Raw genomic sequence first — 22,690 nt, 5'->3', positions numbered from 1 at the left:
GAGCTGATGTATCTCACGTGACAAGCTGATTTATGTACGGTATTGCTTTTTCGATGACCACCGTTAAATGGCTGCGTGCTGACACAGTAAACCACACAGCAAGGACGACTATTACAAATCAGTCCCCCAGCCCTGCCTCTTCTCCTCCTCCTGCCAAAACACCAAACCTGGTCCTTGCCCTGGCCAACTATCATACCCCTTATGAATCAAAGACACTGGAGCAGAAGTACAGAGAGACAATGACTTATGAGCACTTGGCTCTGCCTCTCCTGCAGTCTGTACATTTTTCTCACTCCTCCTCTGCATCTATCTGTCTGACCGGGTCAGATGATAAATCCTCCGCTGAGGTTTAAAGCACCGACAGGGCAGAAAGTCCCTGGGTTACACTCTGTTCACATCAGCTAATATGCATACCTGGTCAATGTATACAAGGACGTGTGCACGCCCCAACCCTTCCTCTGCCCGTCCAGCCGCCCACAAACGAATGGAAAGTTAAAAATAAAAAGTGATATTTTATGCAACTGCATAAAATGTTTATTCTTGATTTTCATTGCTTCATTCAAGTCATCTAACATTGAATAAATAATTTAAAATTTAAACATCTTGATAAAAGGGATTTTAACATGTTTACTTTGATCTAATAAGAGGTTTCTACTTGTATAGCATAAGTTGGATGTTTGAAAATTGGTTTATTACTAGAATTCAGTCAAGTCGCCTGGGTTTGAGCAATACTAAGCCACATGGAGTTGTTGCCATGGACCTGCCAAAAAGTAGTGTAAGTATAAGATTGTGCAAAAGGTGTAAAGAGAGCTAAAAAAGTCATTTTATACTTTATGTTTATGGGATAGTAAAAGTTGCAAAATGAACGATACCTCATTTTTTCCAGGAATCCCCCTGTCATGAGAGCTGGTATATATATAATAATAATAAGATACAGTCACAAGTATCGAGACTCTTGTAACACAGCTCTAAATCTCTCTGTGTCTCTCTCTGCCTCTGTGCTGACAAGTAACCCATCTAATAAACAGGGACAAGTAGAGATGCAATGCGGCCCAGACTCCTGTCTGCTCCACTGGACCTGAACACAGCCATTTCATCTGTTGAGCCAGCAGGCCAAATCAAGTGGTCTTTATTAAAGTCGCTTTGATGGATTCACCCCTGGCCTCCCCCGCTGTGATCTATCGCCTTTCCAGCCCTTGGAGGTCGTAATAAACTTGTTTAGCAATGGGGTCACTGCATACGAGCGGAGCGTGTGCGTGTGTATGTGCTTTCATAATAAGTGGCTCAGGTCTGTCGTCACGACCAGCGCATCATATATTCATAGCCACTGGTGCACCGTCCACTTGTGATGATATTTGTCGTTTCCTCACAGATTGTGGCATGATTGCATCATATATTTACACACACACACACACACTGAGATGTGGACGGCCACTATAGCAGCGCTGTTATCCCTTCGAGTAGTTTTATCATCTTCAGCAGCAACTGCATGTTTCCTAACAGAGTAGTAAATCATAAGAGCCTGGATGAGTCCTTTACAAACCGAATGGAGCCGTGCGCAGTGCTGTGTAGTATATATTTTCAATAATCAGACAGAAAATAGTTTTTCTCTCATAGTTTAAGAATCTGCGATGCTGAAAACACAGATGCATGACTCACAGTTCTTTCTACACATAGTGTTGCATTTCTGTAGTTCTATTATATCTGTCTGTTGTCTGTCTAGCCTCTCTGTCTATTTATAATCTGTCTGTTTATCTATAGTCTGCATGTCTGTCTGTCTAGTCTCTCTGCATGTCTGTAGTCTATCTGTCTATCTAGTCCGTCTGTTGTCTATATGTCTGTCATCTACTGTATATGTCTGACGTATATATCTGTCTGCAGTCTATCTGTACACATAGCCAGTCAACTCCTGTGTTTTCTTCCAGCAGTTGCTGTCGCCAGTGTTTACCATCAGACGCAGGTCACTGTTTGTTGAGGGGAAACCTTCTCTCTAATGGGAACCACTGGGACCAGTGCTATTGGATGATTCATCAGATCAATGTTGCAGTGCAGGTCCTGAGTCGGACTCGTTGAAGTTTGAGTTCATAACTTACATGGAAACATGCGCCTGGCACTGCAGGGTTACAGGCACCAAACACTGTATGTAATTTTTATTTTTTTCATCAAAGCAAAAAAATGAATTTACAGCTGTTGCTCCCAGATGCTATAACAAATTTTTCCTTTTTTGAAAAGCAGATTACACCAGTTAGAGTGTATGATGTGCTTTTATGAGCGAAATCTCTCACAAATCCAGTTTTACGAGAGTTGTGACTGTAAAGAATCGGGGATGTTTCCTTGTGAAAAGCCCTTTGGGAGATACAGCAAAGGGCAAAGCCTGTTATTGTTCTTTTTGCTGTTTTATAAAAACTGGTAACCCTTTAACTCACTGAAGGTTATTCAATGTTATATTTTGTATGAATTGAACAGATTTAAAGTACAAATACTTTACAGTCTCTTGGAATAAATCTGTAATCAGTTAGAATAATGGTTTAAAAACAGACATTACATATCAAAGTTAATAAAGTATCAAGTGCGATGTTAAGATTTTTTGTCGATAATATATTTCAATTAAATAACTTTCTGTTAACTATGCACATAGGTGTCTGTGAATATATGCAGTGGTGACATGTTGCCGAAAAAAACCCTTTATACAGCAAATAGACAAATACACAACACAAGGTTTTATATTTTAATAACAAAATAGGTAAATCAGTTTATTAATTGGATAAAGATTTGGTTGAGTAACTGGTAATGTGTAACTGCAGAATTAGATTTTTGTTTTTGTGATAAGTTGTCATCTGTAGCGAAGCTCATACACTTTATATCCTTCTTCTCTTAGCTGAGGACTCTCAGCAACAGTCCTTATCAAAATATAGTCTGGGCACCTTTTATTGTGGAATTCCTCACTTTTGGAATCTCCCAAACAGTCCTCTGCTGAGAGTCTGTGTGTCCCCGACCAGTTGCTAAAACACCCATCCAAGATGTCCAGAAACTGAAGTTGTCTCATTCGTCCCAGAATACACTTTTCTGGGCATTATCCTTGATATTCACTTGAGGTGACTGACATCCCAAGTTAGCTTTCGCCATCAGAAGTTTGCCGGCCGCACCATCATGGTTGTCATAGTGGCCATCAGATTTGGACCCTTCCAATAGTACCATTTGATGCCATTGTAGCGAACCACGCTGGACGAGGCAGGGTAGTAAATGCCATTCAGGTTGGACGGGCCACAAGCCTCAAACCACCAACCTGGAGAGGAGGGGGAAACGTGCCAGAGAGTTCAAGGGAAAAATCAGATGTAATCGAATTTGAGCTCATGAAATGTAACACCCAAACGTACAGCTGTGAGTCCGCAGTAACTTTATACAAGCGCACAGGGAAAATGAAACGCACCCTGGGAGATTTACAAGGGGGTGGTTACAAATGTTTAACAAGGCGGGTTACAGGGAGAGACAGACTGGGATGAGTGGAGGGAGGCCGTGTACCTCCTGACGCCAACTGTGCACACTTGCAGGTGCAGTGGTCGTTGTCTCTGTCCTTGGTGCTGAACTGGGTGCCAGAGTGGGTGAGGCTGCTGGTCCGTCCAGCTGTGCCGCCGAAGCCCTCAGCGTGCAGGCTGGTTTTCGGGGAGGAGAAAAAGTGCAAAGAATTTTAGCAAAAAAAAAAAACTAAAAAACACTCAGCCCCAGGCAGTTCTATTCATTATTTAAAGCTGTGGTGGGAAACATTGCTTGTTGGCAGCTTCAAATGGCAGTGATTGGTTACTGCCGGAAAACTCTTTGAACTTCAGCGTCTCTGAAATCATCTAATGTTGTGCTGTAAAGTGAATACAACACAATCGTGTTTACCAAACAGACTGATCTGCGAGTCCTTAAGACCACGGGATACTGGCGGGATGAGAGTCAGTGAGTGCAACTTTCTGTCGCTGTGGCGCTCATGGTGTTGTTTGGAAACCTTCGTTGTTTTTTTCCTGATTTGTCTTATTCTTATGTAACGAGTCATTTTGGTAAACAGTAAATCATCTTAAAGCTAGGGTTGGTCATCCTGGAAAAGCTAGCAAGAGCATGCTGCAAATTTACAACCAATTCATCCCGCTCCCTCCCATCAGCCCACTCGTCAATGCTAGGCCCCAAAACATGAACGCACACTTTTCTTGTAAGGTTTTGCAGTGGAAGTTGTTTTTTGTGTAATTGAACTGGGAGATTTTGCCTGCACTTTCTCTGCCATTTTTTTGGCTATTGTCTCTGCAATCCCAGCAGTGTACATCTCTTCAGCTGAAGACTCAGGTCATGTGACAGGTACACCATCCAATCATTTCATTTGGTCCAAAGACAATGATTGGTCATGTTAATTCCTGCAAGGCCCACAGACACCAGCTTTTTAAATTAATTTAATTTTGGTTTTTTTATCAATGTGATAAGGATTTTAACAAATACGATCAAAAGTGTTTCTGAAACATCTAACCAACCCTAATTTTTATATTATTTCTCAAAGATAAATAAAGCTGAGTTGAAAAAAAAGATTATATCCTCCTGTAAACGATTGTCAGAGATCATAGCCTAAGTTACGTAAAATACATTTAAATACTAGGTACCATCCCCCAATTGTTCCTCACTGCTGCCAAACTTCAACAAACAAAACTAACCTTAAGAACCTGTCATTATTTCGCCTCCCTGCTGGTCCATTTGCAACAAACAGTCTGAGAACAACCTCTGCCCACGTTAAATTAATTTGCCCCAACTCACACGTTATATGTTTCCATCTGTCTGACCATGTGTGTCTGTGTTGGTTTGAAGAAAGTGGATGTGGAGGTCAGCCCAGCTGTCCGGCCTCTCCTCTCCTCTGCCCAGTTGTTCTGTCTTGTTAGGACAGTACTCTCCCTGAGTCATGTGACCCCCCACCCCCCACCTTCTGTAGCTTGGGGGCAAGCTGTCCTTCAAATGAAAAATCCTCATCTTGAATTTGTAAATTTGCCGGGCAACTGGACATAAACTCTAACAGTAACTGGAGTGAGAGCACCGGTGTACGGGAATAATGATGGAAGAGCAGAGAGAGTGGAATTATACAGGAAGGGATATTTTCTCTGAGAACGTTTTCTTTTCTTTTCATGATGGATTGGCGTTGTGCAGAAAATGAAAAGCTATCAAATTAGACACCATGGCAACCACAGGGCTACAGGATATCCTATTGGAAAGGTTTGGCCTGTGGACTGTACTCATTCTCATTCTACTCCCCAATACATTTGCAGTAGCGATGACTTCCAGATGATTTGGTTCAGCTACTCCACCAACACCACAGACCACAGGTCAATCCTACTCAAGGTGACGGTCGCTTTTTATTGTTATTTTATCCTTCGGTAAAAAATCTATTACGTTAAAAGGAATTCTCTCCATTGTTTTACTTTAACAACAGCTATTCTTGGCTAACTCAAAGGGGAAAGTGGTCTGTCATGCCGATGATTAATGAATGAATAATATTAATGAGTTTTAGGTGAAGACCTCCGTGTTGCTGCGGGGAGCGCACTGGATGCAGCTGAGGAGCCGCCTGGCTTCACAGCACCGTAGTTGTGGTTCGGGATTATTAACAGAAACCCTCGGAAGAAGCCGGCATGTTAGGAACGCTAGTAAAGCTGGTACATCTTGAGCTGGTTAAGCAGAACATGATGTCAGAGGTAGCAGCTACACAGGCGATTATATTCAGTCAGGTGCTTCACCTCACACAGTGTAGCCCACAGCAGAATGGTGAAACATTCAGTTTCATCGTGCTAATTATGTGGAACAAACTCAGGCTAATGCAATTTGCTGCGCTATTAGGGATCTTGGAAAGCACACACCCACGTATGATTATGATTTGTCATCTCTCTGCGCATCAGTCTCAAGGGCAGATCCCTGTGAATTTACATGAAATCTAAACAGGGAACTATTCTTGGTTTCCATTTTTTTTTCCCCAGCTGTTTTGGAGGTAGCGTGGCTTCAGCTCACCCACACATAATCTTGTTAATGATTGCAGGTTTACTGGGGGAGCTTTGTTTGTGTTGTCAGTTCCTGGCAGGAGCAGGTATTGCAGAGCACTTCTGTTATATTCCAGTGGATGTGACTCCCCTTGGGGGAATTTTCAGGGGGCAGTGGTAGCTGTGGATGGCAGGCGAAAAAAGTGGCAGCATGCCCCTTTACTGAGCTCATTATTTTGAATGACATTCTTAAAGACGTTCCAAGTGGTTCCTTCTAACTTCAGTGCTCGGAGATAGGAACACTTCGGAGGAAAGAAAGGAGTTTGAAATGTTAATAACGGTTTCTTATCTAAGTCGTGATTTTAAGAGTCTTACACCCAAACAACTGACAGGGAGTTATTGCATCGCAATTATACTTTTCACAGTAGAAAGCTCCTCATAAAACACTTATCTGAAATAAAGCACCCTCATTATCGTCCTATTCATATTTTCAGATTTCTGAAAAAGTAGAAGAATTGAAGAATGTAATAAGTTCTTCTTTTAGAATTTTGTCATATTTCACATTCCTACTAGTTAATTTTATAATTAGAGGAGTGGATTTTGATCCAAACATTACATTATTACAAATACTGCAAATAAAGTTATGAAGAGAAAAATCAAATAATAGAAGTCGGGCTGAGTGATTACCTGTAGTTGCGGTTCTCTCCGTCTATGTAGAAGCGATCGTAATGCGAGAAGGCTTCGTTCCCCTCTCTGTCTCTCAGCTGGACGTGCAAACCGTATTCCTGGGAGCTCGTCAGCTTGTGGATGATATCATTTCCCAGCCAGTGTTCCCCAGACGGCTCTCCGAAGCCCTGGATTAGACACAAAGACGAGGAAACAATAGAAGGAGAACATACTCTAACAAGGGGGGCTGATTTTACCGCAGACCTGCCAAGTGTTTTTTTGGAGTGACTATAAAAATGGACCTCAATTTAAAAAAGCCACATTTATCATTTTGATGGCCTGAGGTAGTCAACTGATATTTCTCTCCCAAAGCACAGGGGCAGGTCAGTGGAGACATTAATTTAGCCTAATATTCCATCATGGCTTCGCCTGGACCCACAACACTTGAGTGAAATAAAAACTGGCTTTGTGGACCGATCCACTGTTTGTTTTTCACTTCAGAGCTTGGCAGTCAAATAGGTCTTCTGTCAAATTTTTGGCGAAGGAAAAACTACAATAAATGATCCCTAAATATCATGATTAAGAATATAGGAAATAAGACAGACATTTAGTGGTGTTGTGGTTAAAGATGCAGGCCGGTGAAAGAAATGCAGATACATCAGTATTGTGCAGGAGGTCACACGGATAGGTTATGATATGATATAGAATATGAACACCGCTATTGCAGCATCCGTCCATCCCTCAGCTACACAGCTTATCCTCTGGAGGGCCACCAGTCTCATCACGTTGCTGATATGTATAAACAAATCCTCACATTCAAACTTATTCAGAGTTGACATATACCCTAATTGACAATGTTTTTGCATGAGGAGAACATGGAAAAATTCTTACTCCAGTGCTTTCGACAGTGCATCCCCTCCCCAGCCACCACGGCAACAATGATTGTTAAAACATCCTTTCACTTGTAAGTCTATACAGCGTCACAATAATATGTCTGTACATTAGGCGATTGTGGACATTCAGAGATTAGCAGCTTGTTGTGTCGATCTGTGAAGTTATATTATATAACATTAATGTCGATAGGATCAATAGAGACACTATATTTAGCTTTAATTGGAAAGTGGGACTTAAAAGGAGTTTGTCATCATGAACGTAAGTGGAAGACTACATGACAGTGACTATTAAATGTGCAATTTGAATTGTTGACTGAAATGCTTGTTTGTGACACAGTTGATTTCTGATGAGTCCATTATCAATGTGTTACATTTGTATTAGATGTTTTCAGCAGATCGAATATAACAGAGAAATTTCAAAGGCTCAAGAGTTGTTGATCTGCGATTTGGAAAGATGCAAACATGTAGAAGGTGCAGTGATACCAAGATTACCATGATTTCACAAAGAATTACTGCTGGATTAAATGAAAACGGGTACAGTGGAAGTGATGGCTATGACAGAGGGAATGGATGTTTTCCTTTCAGGAAAATGATAATGCCACGCAGCGTTCCATTTAAAGAGGCGGCCTAAGAGGAGGGGCGTCATGCGGCATTGATTAATGGATCTCAAAGGGCTGTCGAGTACAAAATAACACTTCAGTCGACGCAAACTGATGCAAGAAGTCGGTGTGAGAAGGCCAAATGAATTAGAGAAGGTAACTGACAGTCAATAGCTTTATAAGCATTCAGTGCAATTATGTGAAGTAACATAGCAGGATAATTATTTATCATATGAAAAGAAACATTTTGTCCTTGTTTACCTCTAAGCCACTTTGTCTCGCTGTCACGCTCTCTGAGCATTTTTTATCGTCTGATCAACACTGACTTTCTGGGACTGTGGAGAGTTGTTGGTCCGGGGCAGTGAATCATTTTGGTTCATATGTTATCTGCCATCTACGGGGGGCCCCTGTGCTCCCACGCCAGAACTGGAGCCAAATATTTATCATCCACTTGTACAAATATTGTTCTTGAAAGAGTTTTGTTTTCTTTGTCGCTCTTTATCACAGTCCGCTTTGCTTTTCATGTCCAATCCAAGCTGTGGCAACTGATTTGTCGGTGTGTGTGTGAGACATGAATCGCTACAGCGCTCAATCAAAAACCCAAACTGGCCTTGCTCGTTTGTTGTGTGTGTAATATGACACAGTCTGAAAGTGTTTGTTTTCCTCTGCGGCTCAATGGAACATTGATTCTATTGAGAAATCTTTCTCATGAGAAACAAATCTAAAGGTGTGTGTTTGATTCTGTGTTGGAGTAACTTCCCGTGTAAGATAAATGTTTTATGTTTAGTCTGATAGGTTTTCGATTTGGAAATGTTACTGTCATCATCACACTCACTTCCTTTTGAAAGAAAGCTAATGAGATCTAAAGAATGGATACAACCAGTGCTCTGCGGTCACTGAAGTACACAGTGTGTGTGTGTGTGTGTGTGTGTGTGTGTGTGTGTGTGTGTGTGTGTGTGTGTGTGTGTGTGTGTGGGAGAATTAACAGGGAGAGGGAGTTAGAGCAGGTGCAATAACATGGGGGGTGGTAGAGAACATGAGGGCGGCCAAATACAACAACCACAGGTCACCTGGGATCACAGGCCAGTCGCCTCCCACGCCTCGCCGTGCCAAACCGCCTGTGGATAGTTATTGGAACCTCCTGTCCCACTAATACACCGACAATGATGCACCCTCACCCTACAGTCTGAAGAACCCACCATTTTGTAGTCCCTCCACCCACGGTGGAAGTTGAGGGAGCCGTTGGTCCGACGCTGCAGCACCGTCCATCCGCCACCTCTCGTCTTCATGTCACAAAACACCTGGAAACATAAGGAACAAGAACTAAATCGGCTGTAACATAAATAATTCAAATATTGAACGCTTGGTCTGATTCTTTGGACTTTTCCGGCTTCAAATCAGGAAATAATTTTACTTTGCAGCAGAAACTGTTGTTTTTTTTGTGTCAAAATGTTAAATATATTTTTTAACTTTTCATCACAAACCTTTTTCATATTATTTGTACATGGTCTGCAGATCCAATTGATTTGGAGTCTGGTTTTGTATGACCTACTGCTGAAAAGCTCCTCTCCACATGAAGTCAAGAAAATTGGGCCCAGACATTCTCTGGACTTTATGTTGGACAAACACAGCAGGAGATTTTCTAAGTCAGGAGAGTTTGAACTGATTTGATTTTAGAAATGTTCTGTAGATGAAAGTAGCAGGATTTAATAATTTGATTAACGAAAGAAGGAATGATGAGAAGAAATAAAACACACTACAGTTTCTGTTATTTGAAGGGGGGGGTGTCCAGGGTGTCACGAAAACGATATGACCCAGGTGGGAAGGAAAAACTAACATATCAGCATGTTCTCTTATCCCCCTGAGTGGGGGGGTTGAGGAGGAGGCATCTGCGTTTTTGGTTACACACGCTGTTTTCTTTATTTCTTGGCCGAGCATTTTGCCATATGCAGATCTGTTTGGAAGAGCGAATCAGAAAATGAACTTTATGAAATTTAGACTTGTTTAGGGACTTGTTCTACATATTCGAGGTGTTAAACTGGACACGTTCCAGCTTCCCTGAAGTGTTGTGATTTAATGACTGTGTGAATTGCTCCTGCGGGTGGTAAGATTAGATGCTTTTTGTATCCGAGATTTGTCTTTAATCAAACAAGTGAATGGACTTAGCCCAGCTCAGCACTGGACTATTATATGTGCGTGTCTCTATAATGTTGTCACCTCAGATTATGGATTTTGGCACTGACATTTCAACAACCGCCACAACCTGCGGAGGGGATTATAATTGATGAACCTAAATCGATTTGCTTGGTTGCTTGAATTTCGTCCATCAAACAAACCCATGTGACCGGTCTCAAGAGTCGTGCAGTATTGATGCTGGTACGTGGACAGAATCCCACAGGGTCTCTCTGTTTTTGCCATTTTCAGCTTGAAATGAAATGAGACTTTCCAGCACTTTTCACCATGAATAGCAAAGCTGTATCAAGGTTGAAAGGCAGTTGGGACTTTTACCTTAGAAAACACTGCAGACTGGAAATGTTGTGATAATCGTCTGGCACATAAAGTCAATGTTATGGCCTTAAGTGTGTCACGCTGGATATGAAATGGAATTCTCAATTCAAGTCATTTCCCAAAATGTGGTTGTTACTCGGATTTAGACCAGATCTGTATTTAATACTTCAAACACACTTTATTACTGGCCAGCAAGGAGTTATTTCGAGCCAAATCCATTACAATAAAATTCAAACACGCAGACAACTTAAGCATTATTTATTTATTATTTTTAAAGATAATGTGATTTTTTTTTTTCAAGGCAGCTTCCTGGGGATAAAATAATTACTTTTATAATCAGTTTTGAGAAAAGCCTGAATGTGTTTCACTTTATGAGCCCTGTGCATGTGTAGTTCTAGTATGCAGTATGCATAACCACGTCGTAAAAAATGTAAAAAGATGCTGAACGGCGTCATTATTCACATCCGTGGTAATTAAAGGTTGGAAGGGTGGATAACGTGAATAGATCAGACATGTGTGCGCCTTCTGTCTCCGCTCCAAGTGAGGAAGCTCCGCTCTCTCTGCTTCGAAAATAGGGCAATATGTATCTGCCCCACTTTATCGCGAGCCACCCAGCTCGTCCGCCTCGCTGGAATCGGATGAATTAGAGTGAAAGCAGCAATGATTTGGTGAGCGCTAACTTGCACCAGAGGAAATGTGTGTTGGCCCTTGTTGGCAGGAAACACATGGCACCAGTGCCTAATACATCGCTGCCTTGCCCACAGGAAATGAAGAGGAAGAACAGGGGGGGGGGGGGGGAACAGGAGCAGTAGGAGACGGTGCCAACCAGCAAACTCGATTGAAAGTGATGCTACTGTTATCTTTCTTCTACCCTGGTAAGCTCAGAGTGTGAAGATCCCAGCCAAGAATGCTCCCTGTGATTCATAGAGGGGATGACCCGCTGTTCGATGCCATGGCTGAGTTTGCTACTGCATGTCAGCGGCGGTTCTTCTTAAGCTTTTCTGACTTTGCATTCAGCAGCGTACACTCACTCACTGTGAAGCCTGCAGGACATAATGCTCCTGTTGCTTATTATTTTATCTCTGTAACTCAGCGTGGCACTTCCATCAACCTCTGTACCAAAAAAGCAGAGCAAACTGCCATTACCTCAGACTAGCGTGTCCTTGCCTTTGTTTACTGCAGTCCAAAAACATAATATAAGCCCGCTGAATGTCATTATGTAGTGTGTGTGACAATAAGCGTGTGTGTGTGAGCAAGCTTTCCCTTACGCGGTCTGAGCCAAACCCAAAGTTAATACAGGTGAAATGATCCCAGTGCTAAATACCACAGGACAAATCGATGAAAAAAAGTTTCATGTCACAGTCTGTTATGTGATATTTGCGAGAAAAGGCCAGTGACCTTTAAAGCCTTACTACCTTCACAGTCTGGGTGGAGTTGGGGAGGCGTATGCTATATATTCCACTCTCTGTCACTCCGGATCGCAGGATCTCCGTGCAGTCCCTGAAATGAAGAGACTCCTCTTTGGGGGAACTGGAGATTTCTGTGGGGAAAAAAACAGGCAGCCATGTGTTTACAGGAGGCAGCTCTGTGGGTTTTTGCACACACATCCTGACCACATATGTAAGCTCTCGGGAAACCTAAGCCGGTGGAAGAGTATGTACTGGATGCATGTACATAGTGTGTGTGAGATTGGAATTACATGCTGCTCTAGGTGCTATTTTCTAGTTAAATTGATTAATTGAAATAGTGTAAATCTCCCTTTGTCTAATGAATTTCGTTGGTTTATTGATACTGTAAATGAGTCTTTCTGGCCCTGAGGAGGTAATGCCTCATTGAAATGCAACAGAAATTCTGTTTACAATATTTGTTAATCTCTTCTATCCCTTCACAACATTTCTCCTATTATGTATATTGGTTCCTTTTGTTTAAAATTAATTATGTTGGCAGAACAATTTGTTCAATCAAATATAATTAATCCCTCAGCTTTACCATTGCAGTGGTTGACCATAGCCAGCAGCTGCTGAACAGTGTCGGTGAGCACGGCCTGCTGCCTCTGCAGCAAGGTGCTGTTGAGCGTGGAGCTGCCCAGTTCGCCCTGCAGCTGACCAACCAGTCGACTCTGCCTCTCGAGGAGCTCTTGAAGCTGCTGCTTCTCGCTCTGCAGGCCCTGCCGCTCCCTCCCGTACCGAGCCTCCAGTGCTAAGAGCCTCTGTTCCAGAAAACTGTCAAACAAAAAACAATTCCAATGAAAATTCTGCTCACTTCTTTTCAGTGCACTGCAGAAAAAGAAAGAAAACATGAGATTATATCAAGTGCTAAAGTGCATGTTGGAGAGGGTGCAGGTGGAGAATCCATTCATTCAGCATTTAGCTTTCACAGTGGAGGTTGCATAAATATGCACATTTACATGAGGATGACTAATAGGCATCAGCACGACAGCCTCATTGGGCTAACACCATATAAACACCTGTATTGCAGCAGTGCTCACAGATGGGCCTGCATGCTAAGCCTCTTGATCATGGAGGCAACAATCTCATAGTGTGTGTGTGTGTGTGTGTGTGTGTGTGTGTGTGTGTGTGTGTGTGTGTGTGTGTGTGTGTGTGTGTGTGTGTGTGTGTGTGTGCACAATTGCCACACCCCCACTCCCAAATGAAGATCATAAATCCCTGCCGCCTGATCTTTATGGCTTTGACTAATGACTCTGCAACCGTTATTTATTGAAACAAATCCAGCGACCCAGATTGAACAAGCTACTTCTCAGGCCCGTGCACATGCGGCTGCCGCACTAAACCTGGGTCCTCAATCTCCCACTTAAGGGGCAACAACTTCCAGGTATGTGGCCTGGAAGGAACAGCGGATCAATTCAAATCATTTTTTATCATCACTTCCCTTTTTTGCTTTGAGGTGGAACGCTCAATAAATGTGGCATAGCGAGCAAACAAATTGTGCATTAATTTGTTCCCCCCCAAACAAAGCTTTTTTGCGTGGTGTATATGATATTTGGAAACAAGTCCAGTCTGGGCTGTTCAGCCCTCATGCTTATGATCTTGCGCTATTTATTGTTACTGTATCCAGATATTGCTGTCTCTGCACTACACTTCCTGCCAATATTATTTTACATGTGGTTCCTATGAAAACAAACATGTCACTCTCTCTTTTGAGTTTGGCAGCAGTTCAGAAACAGGCTTCATGCCCTGCAGGCTCAGCAGCAGTAGCCCCCGACAGACACCGCCGTTCCCTTTTCTTCTACAGCTGCTTGGCTGCAAATCTACTATGACCTTTCTAATTTCACGTCTCCCGTCATGGTGTTTACCCTCGTGAAGACGTATTCATGGTAGACATATGTAACCAACTTGAAGGAGGAGGGCCAAAGGGCAGAGCGGGGCCACGCAGGGCCAGATGTGCAACAGGTGTTGGAGCTGGGGCACTGTGTTCTCCCCTGGTCACACTATGGTACGGATGGATGGAATGATCAACAACCACATACAAAGATAGAAAACACCCACTCCCTTTCACACTGCTGAGCGGCCTGTTCTTAACCTCTGCTGGCCCCTGCATGACCTCATGTTCCTAGAAAGAAGAATGGGAAACCCCTCCTATCGTGCAGGGGCTTACACACAAAATGCACACGTGTACACAATAGGCATTATATTGTCGTTAAGTGCCCTGCTGCTCTCGTCGGTCACAGTCATTCAACACACTGTATCAGAGGGATATGCCTCCCTTTTTTGATGCCCTCTGATATGTTGCGTGAAGTAGCTTTTTCCTGAGAATACATTCTTTGTTTAGTGCACAGGAAGCGATGCGTTTTATGTTTCCTGCAGCAGCCACACCAGCTCATTTGCAATCAGGAAAGAAAAATACAGCAGCTAGACATGCAAAGAAAATAGCGCCACCTACAGTCACTAAAGCTCTAAGAGAGAATCCAAGGTAAACACAAGCATGGCAGACACAGGTCTAGACTAATGGGTGATGTCTGGGAAGCAAAGAGCATAAACAACGGCAGCAATAACATGACGTCACAGTGTCTAAAGATTAAAACCACTTTACACCAGCTTCTGCGCTAACACACACTAATGCAGCCTGAAAATAAAGTGCCTGTACCTTCCAGTACAATCACCTTGGAAGTTTTCAAGTGCCTACAATGTAGTTGTATAATCTTTTTGGAGTGTGACCCCCTCACCTGTTTTTATCGCTGAGCCGTGAGATTTCCTGAGTCTGCAGCAGAATATGTTTCTCCAGCCGGTTGGTGAAGAGCGAGTACTCGAGCAGCTGGATCTCCAGGCGACTTGTCTGGTTCAACACCTACAGATTGTTAAAAATAGAAAGAATAACTTTATCAAAGTGAGCAAAGGTGGATGGGAGTGATGAATAATACTGATGAAGAGACGGATGGATCACAAAAAAAGGACCCTTGCAGATAAGCAGTGTTGCACAGCACATCACACGGCTCATAAAGCTCATTTTTGATGTTAGTATCAACACTTAGGAAGAATCATCTCCCAAGCACCTGCGACATGTTTTGAAGTTGCGGATGAAACAAAAAACTTGAACAAAGCAGCTCAGATATTTGTGCAGGTTGCCGCTTCATAGCAACTTTGATGAGAGAAAAAGAAAGCACGAGGACCAAAACAAGCCTGGTCTGTAATAACAGCTCTGTGGCATGATTGAAGACACATCTGTGCTGTGCTACCGAGCTTTATGTTTTAATTGGCTTGTTGTCAGATGCCGGGCTTGTCTCATTGTGTCAATCAGAGCCCGTAGAACCAAATACCAGCTGTTGTTAAGCTGTTGTCACGACCTTTGGGCATGGCTTCTCAGCAGGATACATCTGATTTAATTAACTATTTGCCAAGTTATGTCGTAAGTGTTTGTTTTTGTATGGGTGTGTTTGGATTGGCTGCAAGCTCTTAACCGCAGCTTTACTCCATTCCCCTCGGATGGGCTCACCTGAGTCTCGACGTCTGTCAGTTTGCGGGTCTGCTCCGCTGATTGGCTGAGGAGGTTGGTTCCCATCTCGAGCATGGCGGCTGTCTGGGTGTTTACCGCAGTTCTCTTTATTTCCTCCATCCCAGAGCGCACATTCTCCTGGATGAAGTTCTCCAGCTGTGAAGACAACAAACAGACTCTGGGAATATTAACCACAATGTCAGATTGTTCTCATAATCATGTTTTAGTAGATAACGTCTCTGTATGATTCACAACTTGATGCAGCACCCTGAGGGGGTTTTCACACCGGAACGTCTGGACCGAGGTTCACGTTGTTTTAATTTGTTTACAGTCAGTATCCTGCTTGTTATTATTAATGCTGTCTCAACTTCCTGCAGTTGGTCTGAAAGTCTGAACTATCCAAAAAAGTGATTTCACACTGCAAACGAACCAAACCATGGTTCAGTTTGATCTAGACTGAGATCTCTTTCTGATCCGAACCTTATTTTAGTCCACTGGTCTGGACCCTGTTCCGATGCACCTTTCTCACCTGTTAGATTTGTTTGGACTAAACTGAAAAGCCTGAAGGTCTGGACCAAAATAGATGTAAGCTTAATCTGTATTTGTCACATCAATCTTCTCGGGTACTGTGACAAAGGCATATAATTCATTATCCCCAGGGCACTGCCAATGCCTTGCCATCCATCTATCCACCCATCCATCCATCCATCCATCTGCAGGTGTTCCCCGGGCGAATATCAAACTGGCAATAATAAAAATGATGCAATATACAGTCATTTCATTGTGACGATAGAGGAGCAGAAATCTTACATCCTGGGGTTTTTGACATCATTATATTCATGTGCTGGACTTCGGGGATATTCACTTTTATACTCGAATCAATCACAAGCTCACTGAAAGACACATTGGCAAAAACCCATCATGTGTTACAGCAGAAGTAAAAATAGGCTGGCATTCATCTTGCTCCAATAAATAGATTTTCTTATTAATGTGGTCGGTTTGAGCAAATGGCACCAGGAAGACAAATTCTGCTTTTCCTGCCGTGAACGATGGAATTTTGTTTGATGTTTTAACGGTCAATGGTCCTGGGCCTTTGCAATAAGGGAAAGTAGAATATCGAACCGGGGAGAGCATTAATATTTATGACTTTTCTGGGAGAGAAAAGATGAGGATTTATTCATTAAACCACATGACTGGAAAATGAAGTCTCTGAGGCGAAAGCATTCAAAATTATCCAGCTAATGAGCGGCTATCCACAGAAATCTCAGAGTATTCAAATGAGACAAAGACTGTTTTTCTTTTCCAGTACAAATATCCATCACAGAATGGAATGGGATCATGATCATCAACTGTGAAGAGTTTCAATTTCTTTATAAAAATACCAATCCAAGCCGACACATAGAGATGAATCAGCAATTAATTGTTTGCCCTGCGAGTAATATTTCCCTCTTTGTCTATCAAACTTCCCCTCTTTCCTCCCTTATGGTCTGTAAATCCATCGCTCACATTTTTCTACTTTAGGAGAACTAATGCAGTAGAAAAATAAATAAATAAATAAATAAATAATGAAATGTGATTAAAGCCAAATCCAAAGGAAGAACCAAAGATCCCAGCGTGATTTTGAGCCTTGTGTATTGAAACCACTATCTGCTGCCTGTCCAAAGTGTTCCCATTACAACCGTCTGTAATAGAGCTCAATCCCAAGGTCTTGATACACTCCATCTCTCACTGCCAATTGCAGTATGCAGCCAGATAAATCACATTTGGGATGTAGCATAATTCTGTTTCATTGTGTCTATGAGGGACAGAGGAGAGGGTTGTTATATTTTAATTGTTGTGCCACATTTGTTTTCAGCTACAGTTACAGGAAATGCTAAAAAACATCTGCCGGGTGTTGTGGGGAAAATGACTGATGGACTGAGGCACACCGGGATGTGAATGATTGTGAGGGACGGGAATTAACATTTTTTGATGAAAACTTCACCCAATTCAACGAGGGAGGATAAAAATTTTGTTTGTGGTGTCGGCAGCCCTGCAGAAATGGCATTCAGAGAAATCAACAGTGACATCTCTCTCTCTCAATTATTCTGGACAATCCTCAGATGTCACAGTGGGCAGTTTTCATTTCTTTCACAATCAGCTCCTTTTCTGTCTGAGAAATTGTCTCTGGGAAAATGGTTGACAGCATTGACTGTGGGTAAAATCTGGAGAAACCAAGAAGGTCACCAGTTGTTTGGATTATGTTGCTGGTGAATTTTTGGCAATGTCAGTCAGTCCACTCTTTTGGCCCCGAACTATAAATCTCTGTCTCTGTATTTCAATTTTCTCAACAACTGCTCATCTGATCAAATTCAGACTTTGCACATGTATTGCTCAGAGTTTTAGGTCAAGGACATTTGACTTTCAAACTTGCTGTTACTATATGTTTACCATGTTTACCTTTAAATTGAGTGACAACCATGTAAAGGTAAATGGTCTGTATTTATGTAGCACTTTTCTAGTCTTGATGACCTCTTGAAGTGCTTTTAAGTAAAGTTTTGCCATCCATATTATTCATAGACTGTATCTGAATATATGCATCAGCAAAGTGTATGAATTCAGTGTTCAGTATTTAGGAAACTTCAGCATGCGGAGTGGGGGAGATGGGAATGGAACCACAAACCTTGTGGTCAGTGGACGACCTGCTCAACCTCCTGAACCATAGCTGTTTGAAAATTTCATCCCATCAGATCCCACCAAAGGTCGAGACAGCTTTTTAACATGTCGCTCGATGGAAAATTCGACGGATTGTCTTTTTTTTCACATGTGAACTTATCCTGAAGGGATTTTTTATCATTTTTGTAATTCTCTAACTTCTCATCGAGAGCTAATAACAGGCCACATTTTTTGGAAGTACAGTTCAGCCCAGAAGCATGAATCCTAATGACTTTGGAGTTCCCCTGAATTTTTTCTTAGTACCTTAACGAGACATTTGTGGTTTTGGTTGATATTTATCAGAAGGTTCTGGATGGAATTGATAAAGTCATTCCGGAAGATTCTTAATACCTCAACTTTCCATCACCATCATTGCAACATTTCAATTTGACCAATATATGTGCCACATGTGTTAGTCATATAGTTACCAACAGCCTCAGATGTATTTTGTGTTTCGTGTCACTTTGCTAAACTAACATTTCTAGCACTTTGTGACTCTTTGTGCTAATATAAAGAACTTTTATGTATTTACTGAACATGATGAACATCATCTCAGTCAAGCTAAATATTAGTATGTTAGCATGCAGTCACCACACACAGGCCAACGGAGCCACTAGCATAGGTGGAGTGTTGTTTCAATGTAAATGTTCAGAGATGAAGCAATACCTCAGCTGAATAAAGCTAAATGTATCCATGTTTCAATATATCAAGAGAGGTAACTCAGTAATCATGTTTGGTTCTAGTGAAGAAGGAGGTCTATGTCATATTCTGAGACTTTTAAAGGTGGCAAAAAATGGCACTTGTTAAAAAAAGGAAAGGAAATAAAGACTGTTTAGATAATGGTAACATAAGTAATGTGGGTGACATAAAGGTCACCAAGGGTGGCCAAGCCCAAATTTCTGCTTTCTCATAATCTCCACAGCCTCTTAAAAGTACCAACAAAGGCATGCACACTTCTCTTTTGCCAAGCCCTCAGGGCATCGGAAGGCGGAAGGGAGTAGATGGGGAGGGGGCTGCATTGGGGGTTAGTTCAGAAGAAAACAAATCCTATTTTTTCTTGGAAACAGCAAATAAGTTAAATGGAACATTAATGCAGCCTTGTTGCACTTCATCCAATTGAAGATTCCTCTGTGGAACATGGCGGATTAGTGTGTGCGTGTGCGTGTGTGTGTGTGTGTGCGTGCTCCTATATTTGGATGGAAGGCTCACAGTAAGCCTCACAACATCCCAGAGGAGATCTGAGTGGGATCGTACAGAGTTTCACCGACATACTCGCGCCTCAAGCTCTTCCGCATGCATGTCACCCATTTCACCCCCAGTTATGCAGATGGGCTTAATGAGCTCCACAAGGTGCTGAAAAGGCTTTGCCATCTAGGGTCAAAGGTTAGAAAGGTGATGCTGTGTTTTTTGTGGAAATCCCACCTACACTGCCATAACTTATGGAAAACTTTGGCTTGGTGGGGGCAATACGTTGAAAGGTATGAACTTTGTGCTCATTCCAAACGTTGTGCGGAGGAAGTTTGGCAAGAGGGTTTTAATCACGAGAAGAGACCCAAGATTAGTGCAGTACTGTATGTGAAGCTTTTTTATTCTACAATTTATCCTCCACTTTGCAGGCTCTATGCATGAACAATATACTGTGTGCAGGAGGAAGTGTGTGTTGTCTCTCTCCCTTATCTTGTCTGTCTCCATCTCTGAATCACACATGTACATACAGTTTGGCCTCCTGGGATGCCTCCCGTGGAAGCTAGGTCTCCAGCTCTCAGGCTGAGCATCAGACAGAATGCACACAGGGGAATTGAGTGTGTGGTTTCATACGTGCGTCTTAGACTGCGTGTCAGGAGAGCACGAACAAGACGGACAAAGAGTTCAAGATCTGATGCTCGATGAGTCGAGGTGTGAGATGAGAGACATTCATCATCCCGGCGCAGCAGAGCAGTCCAGATGTGTCCAGAAGTGAAGGAGATGGATAGAGGGGAATGGAGTGTCAAAAGAAAAAAGGAGAACTGGGGAAGGGAAGGTAAAGAAAAAAAATCACAGGAGAGCCGTGGCATTCATTTTAGCCATTTTTCAAATTCTGCAATATAATCAGCAAGTTTGCTTTCAGTCGGCCAACCTAAACATTACGCTCATAATCAACCCGTGGATTAGCGTCCGCCATAAATATTCTGAAAGAGATGCAGAGAAGAATAGAGGGATGGGTGGAGAGGGGTGGCTTGTCAGTCAGTCAGTCTTAGACAATGGCCCAACACTGATTTTGTGCCCTGATGACCTTAGCAATGAAAACACTATTGTGAAGCCACTTTTAATCGCATCATTTCATTTGAGTCAGTCATAATCTCAGCTAAATAGAACTGCAAAGGCCAACAGCCCAGCAAAGAGACATGCTGCAATGTGTCTCCCAAAGATAAACAGGTTTTTTTCCCCACAGAGGAAACATGTTATATATTTATTTTGACTAACTTTAGTTTAGTTCTTTTTTCCGCTCACAAATCAACTGAAACATGAGTCCAGAGTGATGTTTATGTGTACTCATTGCCTGGGTGTGTGTGTGTGGGGGGGGGGGGGGCAATCATTTAGAGCTGTGTGAGGTGTATTTGGCATCTCCTCACATTAGTAAACTTATTTCATCTTTTCTTTTCTCCTCTCGCATGCAACAGGGACTTCTGGCATCCCAGTAGTCTTAAATTCAGATCAAAACTCGTACACCAGGCGTTGTCATGGAGCCACATGTGCATACAGAAAGCATCCAGGAAATCCAAGCTAAGCACTGAACATCAGATAGTTGTCGTGTCCTTATTTCCCTACCAGGCTAAGGGGACTCAGGCAAAACTCAGAGTAAGAAAGATGAAATGACAGAGGAGAAAGTAGTTATTTTAGGTAACAGTTCAGGAGTCTTACTTTCTGCAGCCACTGGGTGTTATTCTCCATCGCACTCTCCAGACTCTCCAGCTTACTCTCCTGCCAGGAAGACCTCTCCTTCTGGGCCTTGCCCTGCTTGGATTGGCTCGAGTCCGGCTCGGGCTCAGGCGGGGAGTCCCTCTGGAGGGTGTTGGTGACCTGGAAGTCCTTCAAGGGATGGCAGTGCTCCACCTCGGGGAGGACGAAGGTGTAGCTGCACGGGCCGTGCTGTACGCGGTGCTGTTGGCGCTCCGAGGCGATGGCGGCGGCCAGCAGGTGAGCCAGGTAGGCGAGAGTCAGGGCCTGCAGGCGGCCCATGTCAGGGGGAGGAAAGGGAGAGGGGGAGAAGGAGGTTGCTCCAACTGGCAGAGCAGACAAGTGTCAGGTATGGTGGGTTTCTACTTTCCTCCTCTTTATCGCTAACCTCCCGTCTCCCTAGTCTAATCCCTGCCACTGCTGTCTGCGTTTTATCACTTCTTTCGTTTTATCGTCCTCTTTGCTGTTGCATCCACAAGTCTTCTTCAACCTAGTTCGTGGTCCAGCGCTTCACAAAACACACACATATATATATATATATATTTGCATATATATATACACACAGGAAAAAATAGTTGTGACTCCACCACTTAGCCAGCACGTGCAGTTCAGTCCAGGAAACCGACAGCAGACTGCCCTCCCACCATTTATCTCTCTCCTGAAATGTTGCTTTCCTCACTGTCTTCTCTTCAAGCTGCTGGAGTCCATGCGTCGCTCTGGAGGAGAGAGGAGAGGAGGAGTGGCCCGCTCCAGGATGTTGGCTGAAGTGGTAACGCTCTTAAAGCACAGCGAGAGAGCGAGCGAGTGGCGTTCTTCTAAACACACACACACACACACACACACCTCCAGCACATAATCACTGAACCACCCTTCCCTCTTTCACTTTCTTCCTCCTTCTTGTAGCCCTCCTGTTCTGTTTGCGGGGGTTGGAGTAGGAAGCTACAAAAATATACACAGCTCACTACAAGAGCAAAAACTTTCTCTGACAACTTTCTGCTCCCTCCCATTCTCACTCTCCCCCCTCTTCTCTCTCTCTCTCTCACTCCCACTCTGTTGGTTTATTGGCATGACCAGTATTACACATGTTCGAAGTCTAATAAAAGTCTAATATTTTGGAACTTAAATAGAAAAGATGGCAAATGGTTTGTGATTAAATGCTCTTATCTCAGTATTTCAGGCTTCACTTACTAGCTGTTCAAAAGCTTCTTAATCATATTGTTTAAAAGTCTGTGAGATATACTGGAAAAAGCTAGTGAAGGTACTGAGGCAACCTGGAGGTTGAAGTATTTTTCCACAGCTAATGGCACAAAAGTGTTCTCATTACATCAGAGCTAACACACCTTGCAAATTGCAAACTCATTGTCTTTTTCACACACCTACATCTGTCTGGAAGCCATTTTCGCTGCTTGTAGAAAGATGGCCGCTGATTTGCCCCATTGTGTTTTATTTCACTCAT

At 42.8% G+C, this 22,690-nt stretch overlaps 1 protein-coding gene across 1 annotated transcript; it reads right to left on the bottom strand.

Moving 5' to 3' along the window:
* Window positions 1-2,714: 2,714 nt before the first annotated feature.
* On the bottom strand, window positions 2,715-22,215 carry angpt2b (angiopoietin 2b). The gene is made up of 9 exons (XM_020090571.2): window positions 21,199-22,215; window positions 15,604-15,759; window positions 14,837-14,958; window positions 12,643-12,875; window positions 12,069-12,193; window positions 9,345-9,446; window positions 6,675-6,841; window positions 3,523-3,653; window positions 2,715-3,286 (listed from the first exon to the last, which is right to left on the bottom strand). Exons 1-9 carry the CDS (start codon window positions 21,514-21,516, stop codon window positions 3,126-3,128), a joined length of 1,515 nt encoding a protein of 504 aa, XP_019946130.1. The 5' UTR covers window positions 21,517-22,215; the 3' UTR covers window positions 2,715-3,125.
* Between the last annotated feature and the right edge of the window lie 475 nt (window positions 22,216-22,690).

The sequence above is a fragment of the Paralichthys olivaceus genome, chromosome 20, assembly GCF_024713975.1.
Source record: "Paralichthys olivaceus isolate ysfri-2021 chromosome 20, ASM2471397v2, whole genome shotgun sequence".
NCBI lineage: Eukaryota > Metazoa > Chordata > Actinopteri > Pleuronectiformes > Paralichthyidae > Paralichthys > Paralichthys olivaceus.
Note: the sequence above shows the minus strand (reverse complement) of the source record. Positions and strands in the feature narration are given on the sequence as shown.

Excerpts from the sequence above, each read along its gene's own strand:
- angpt2b (XM_020090571.2), bottom strand. The coding sequence starts at position 21,516 with ATGGGCCGCCTGCAGGCCCTGACTCTCGCCTACCTGGCTCACCTGCTG. Across the intron at positions 12,876-14,836 it reads CGGCTCAGCGATAAAAACAG|TTTTCTGGAACAGAGGCTCT; the intron begins GTGAGGGGGTCA and ends TTTGTTTGACAG. Across the intron at positions 3,654-6,674 it reads GGAGAGAACCGCAACTACAG|CCTGCACGCTGAGGGCTTCG; the intron begins GTAATCACTCAG and ends CCCGAAAACCAG.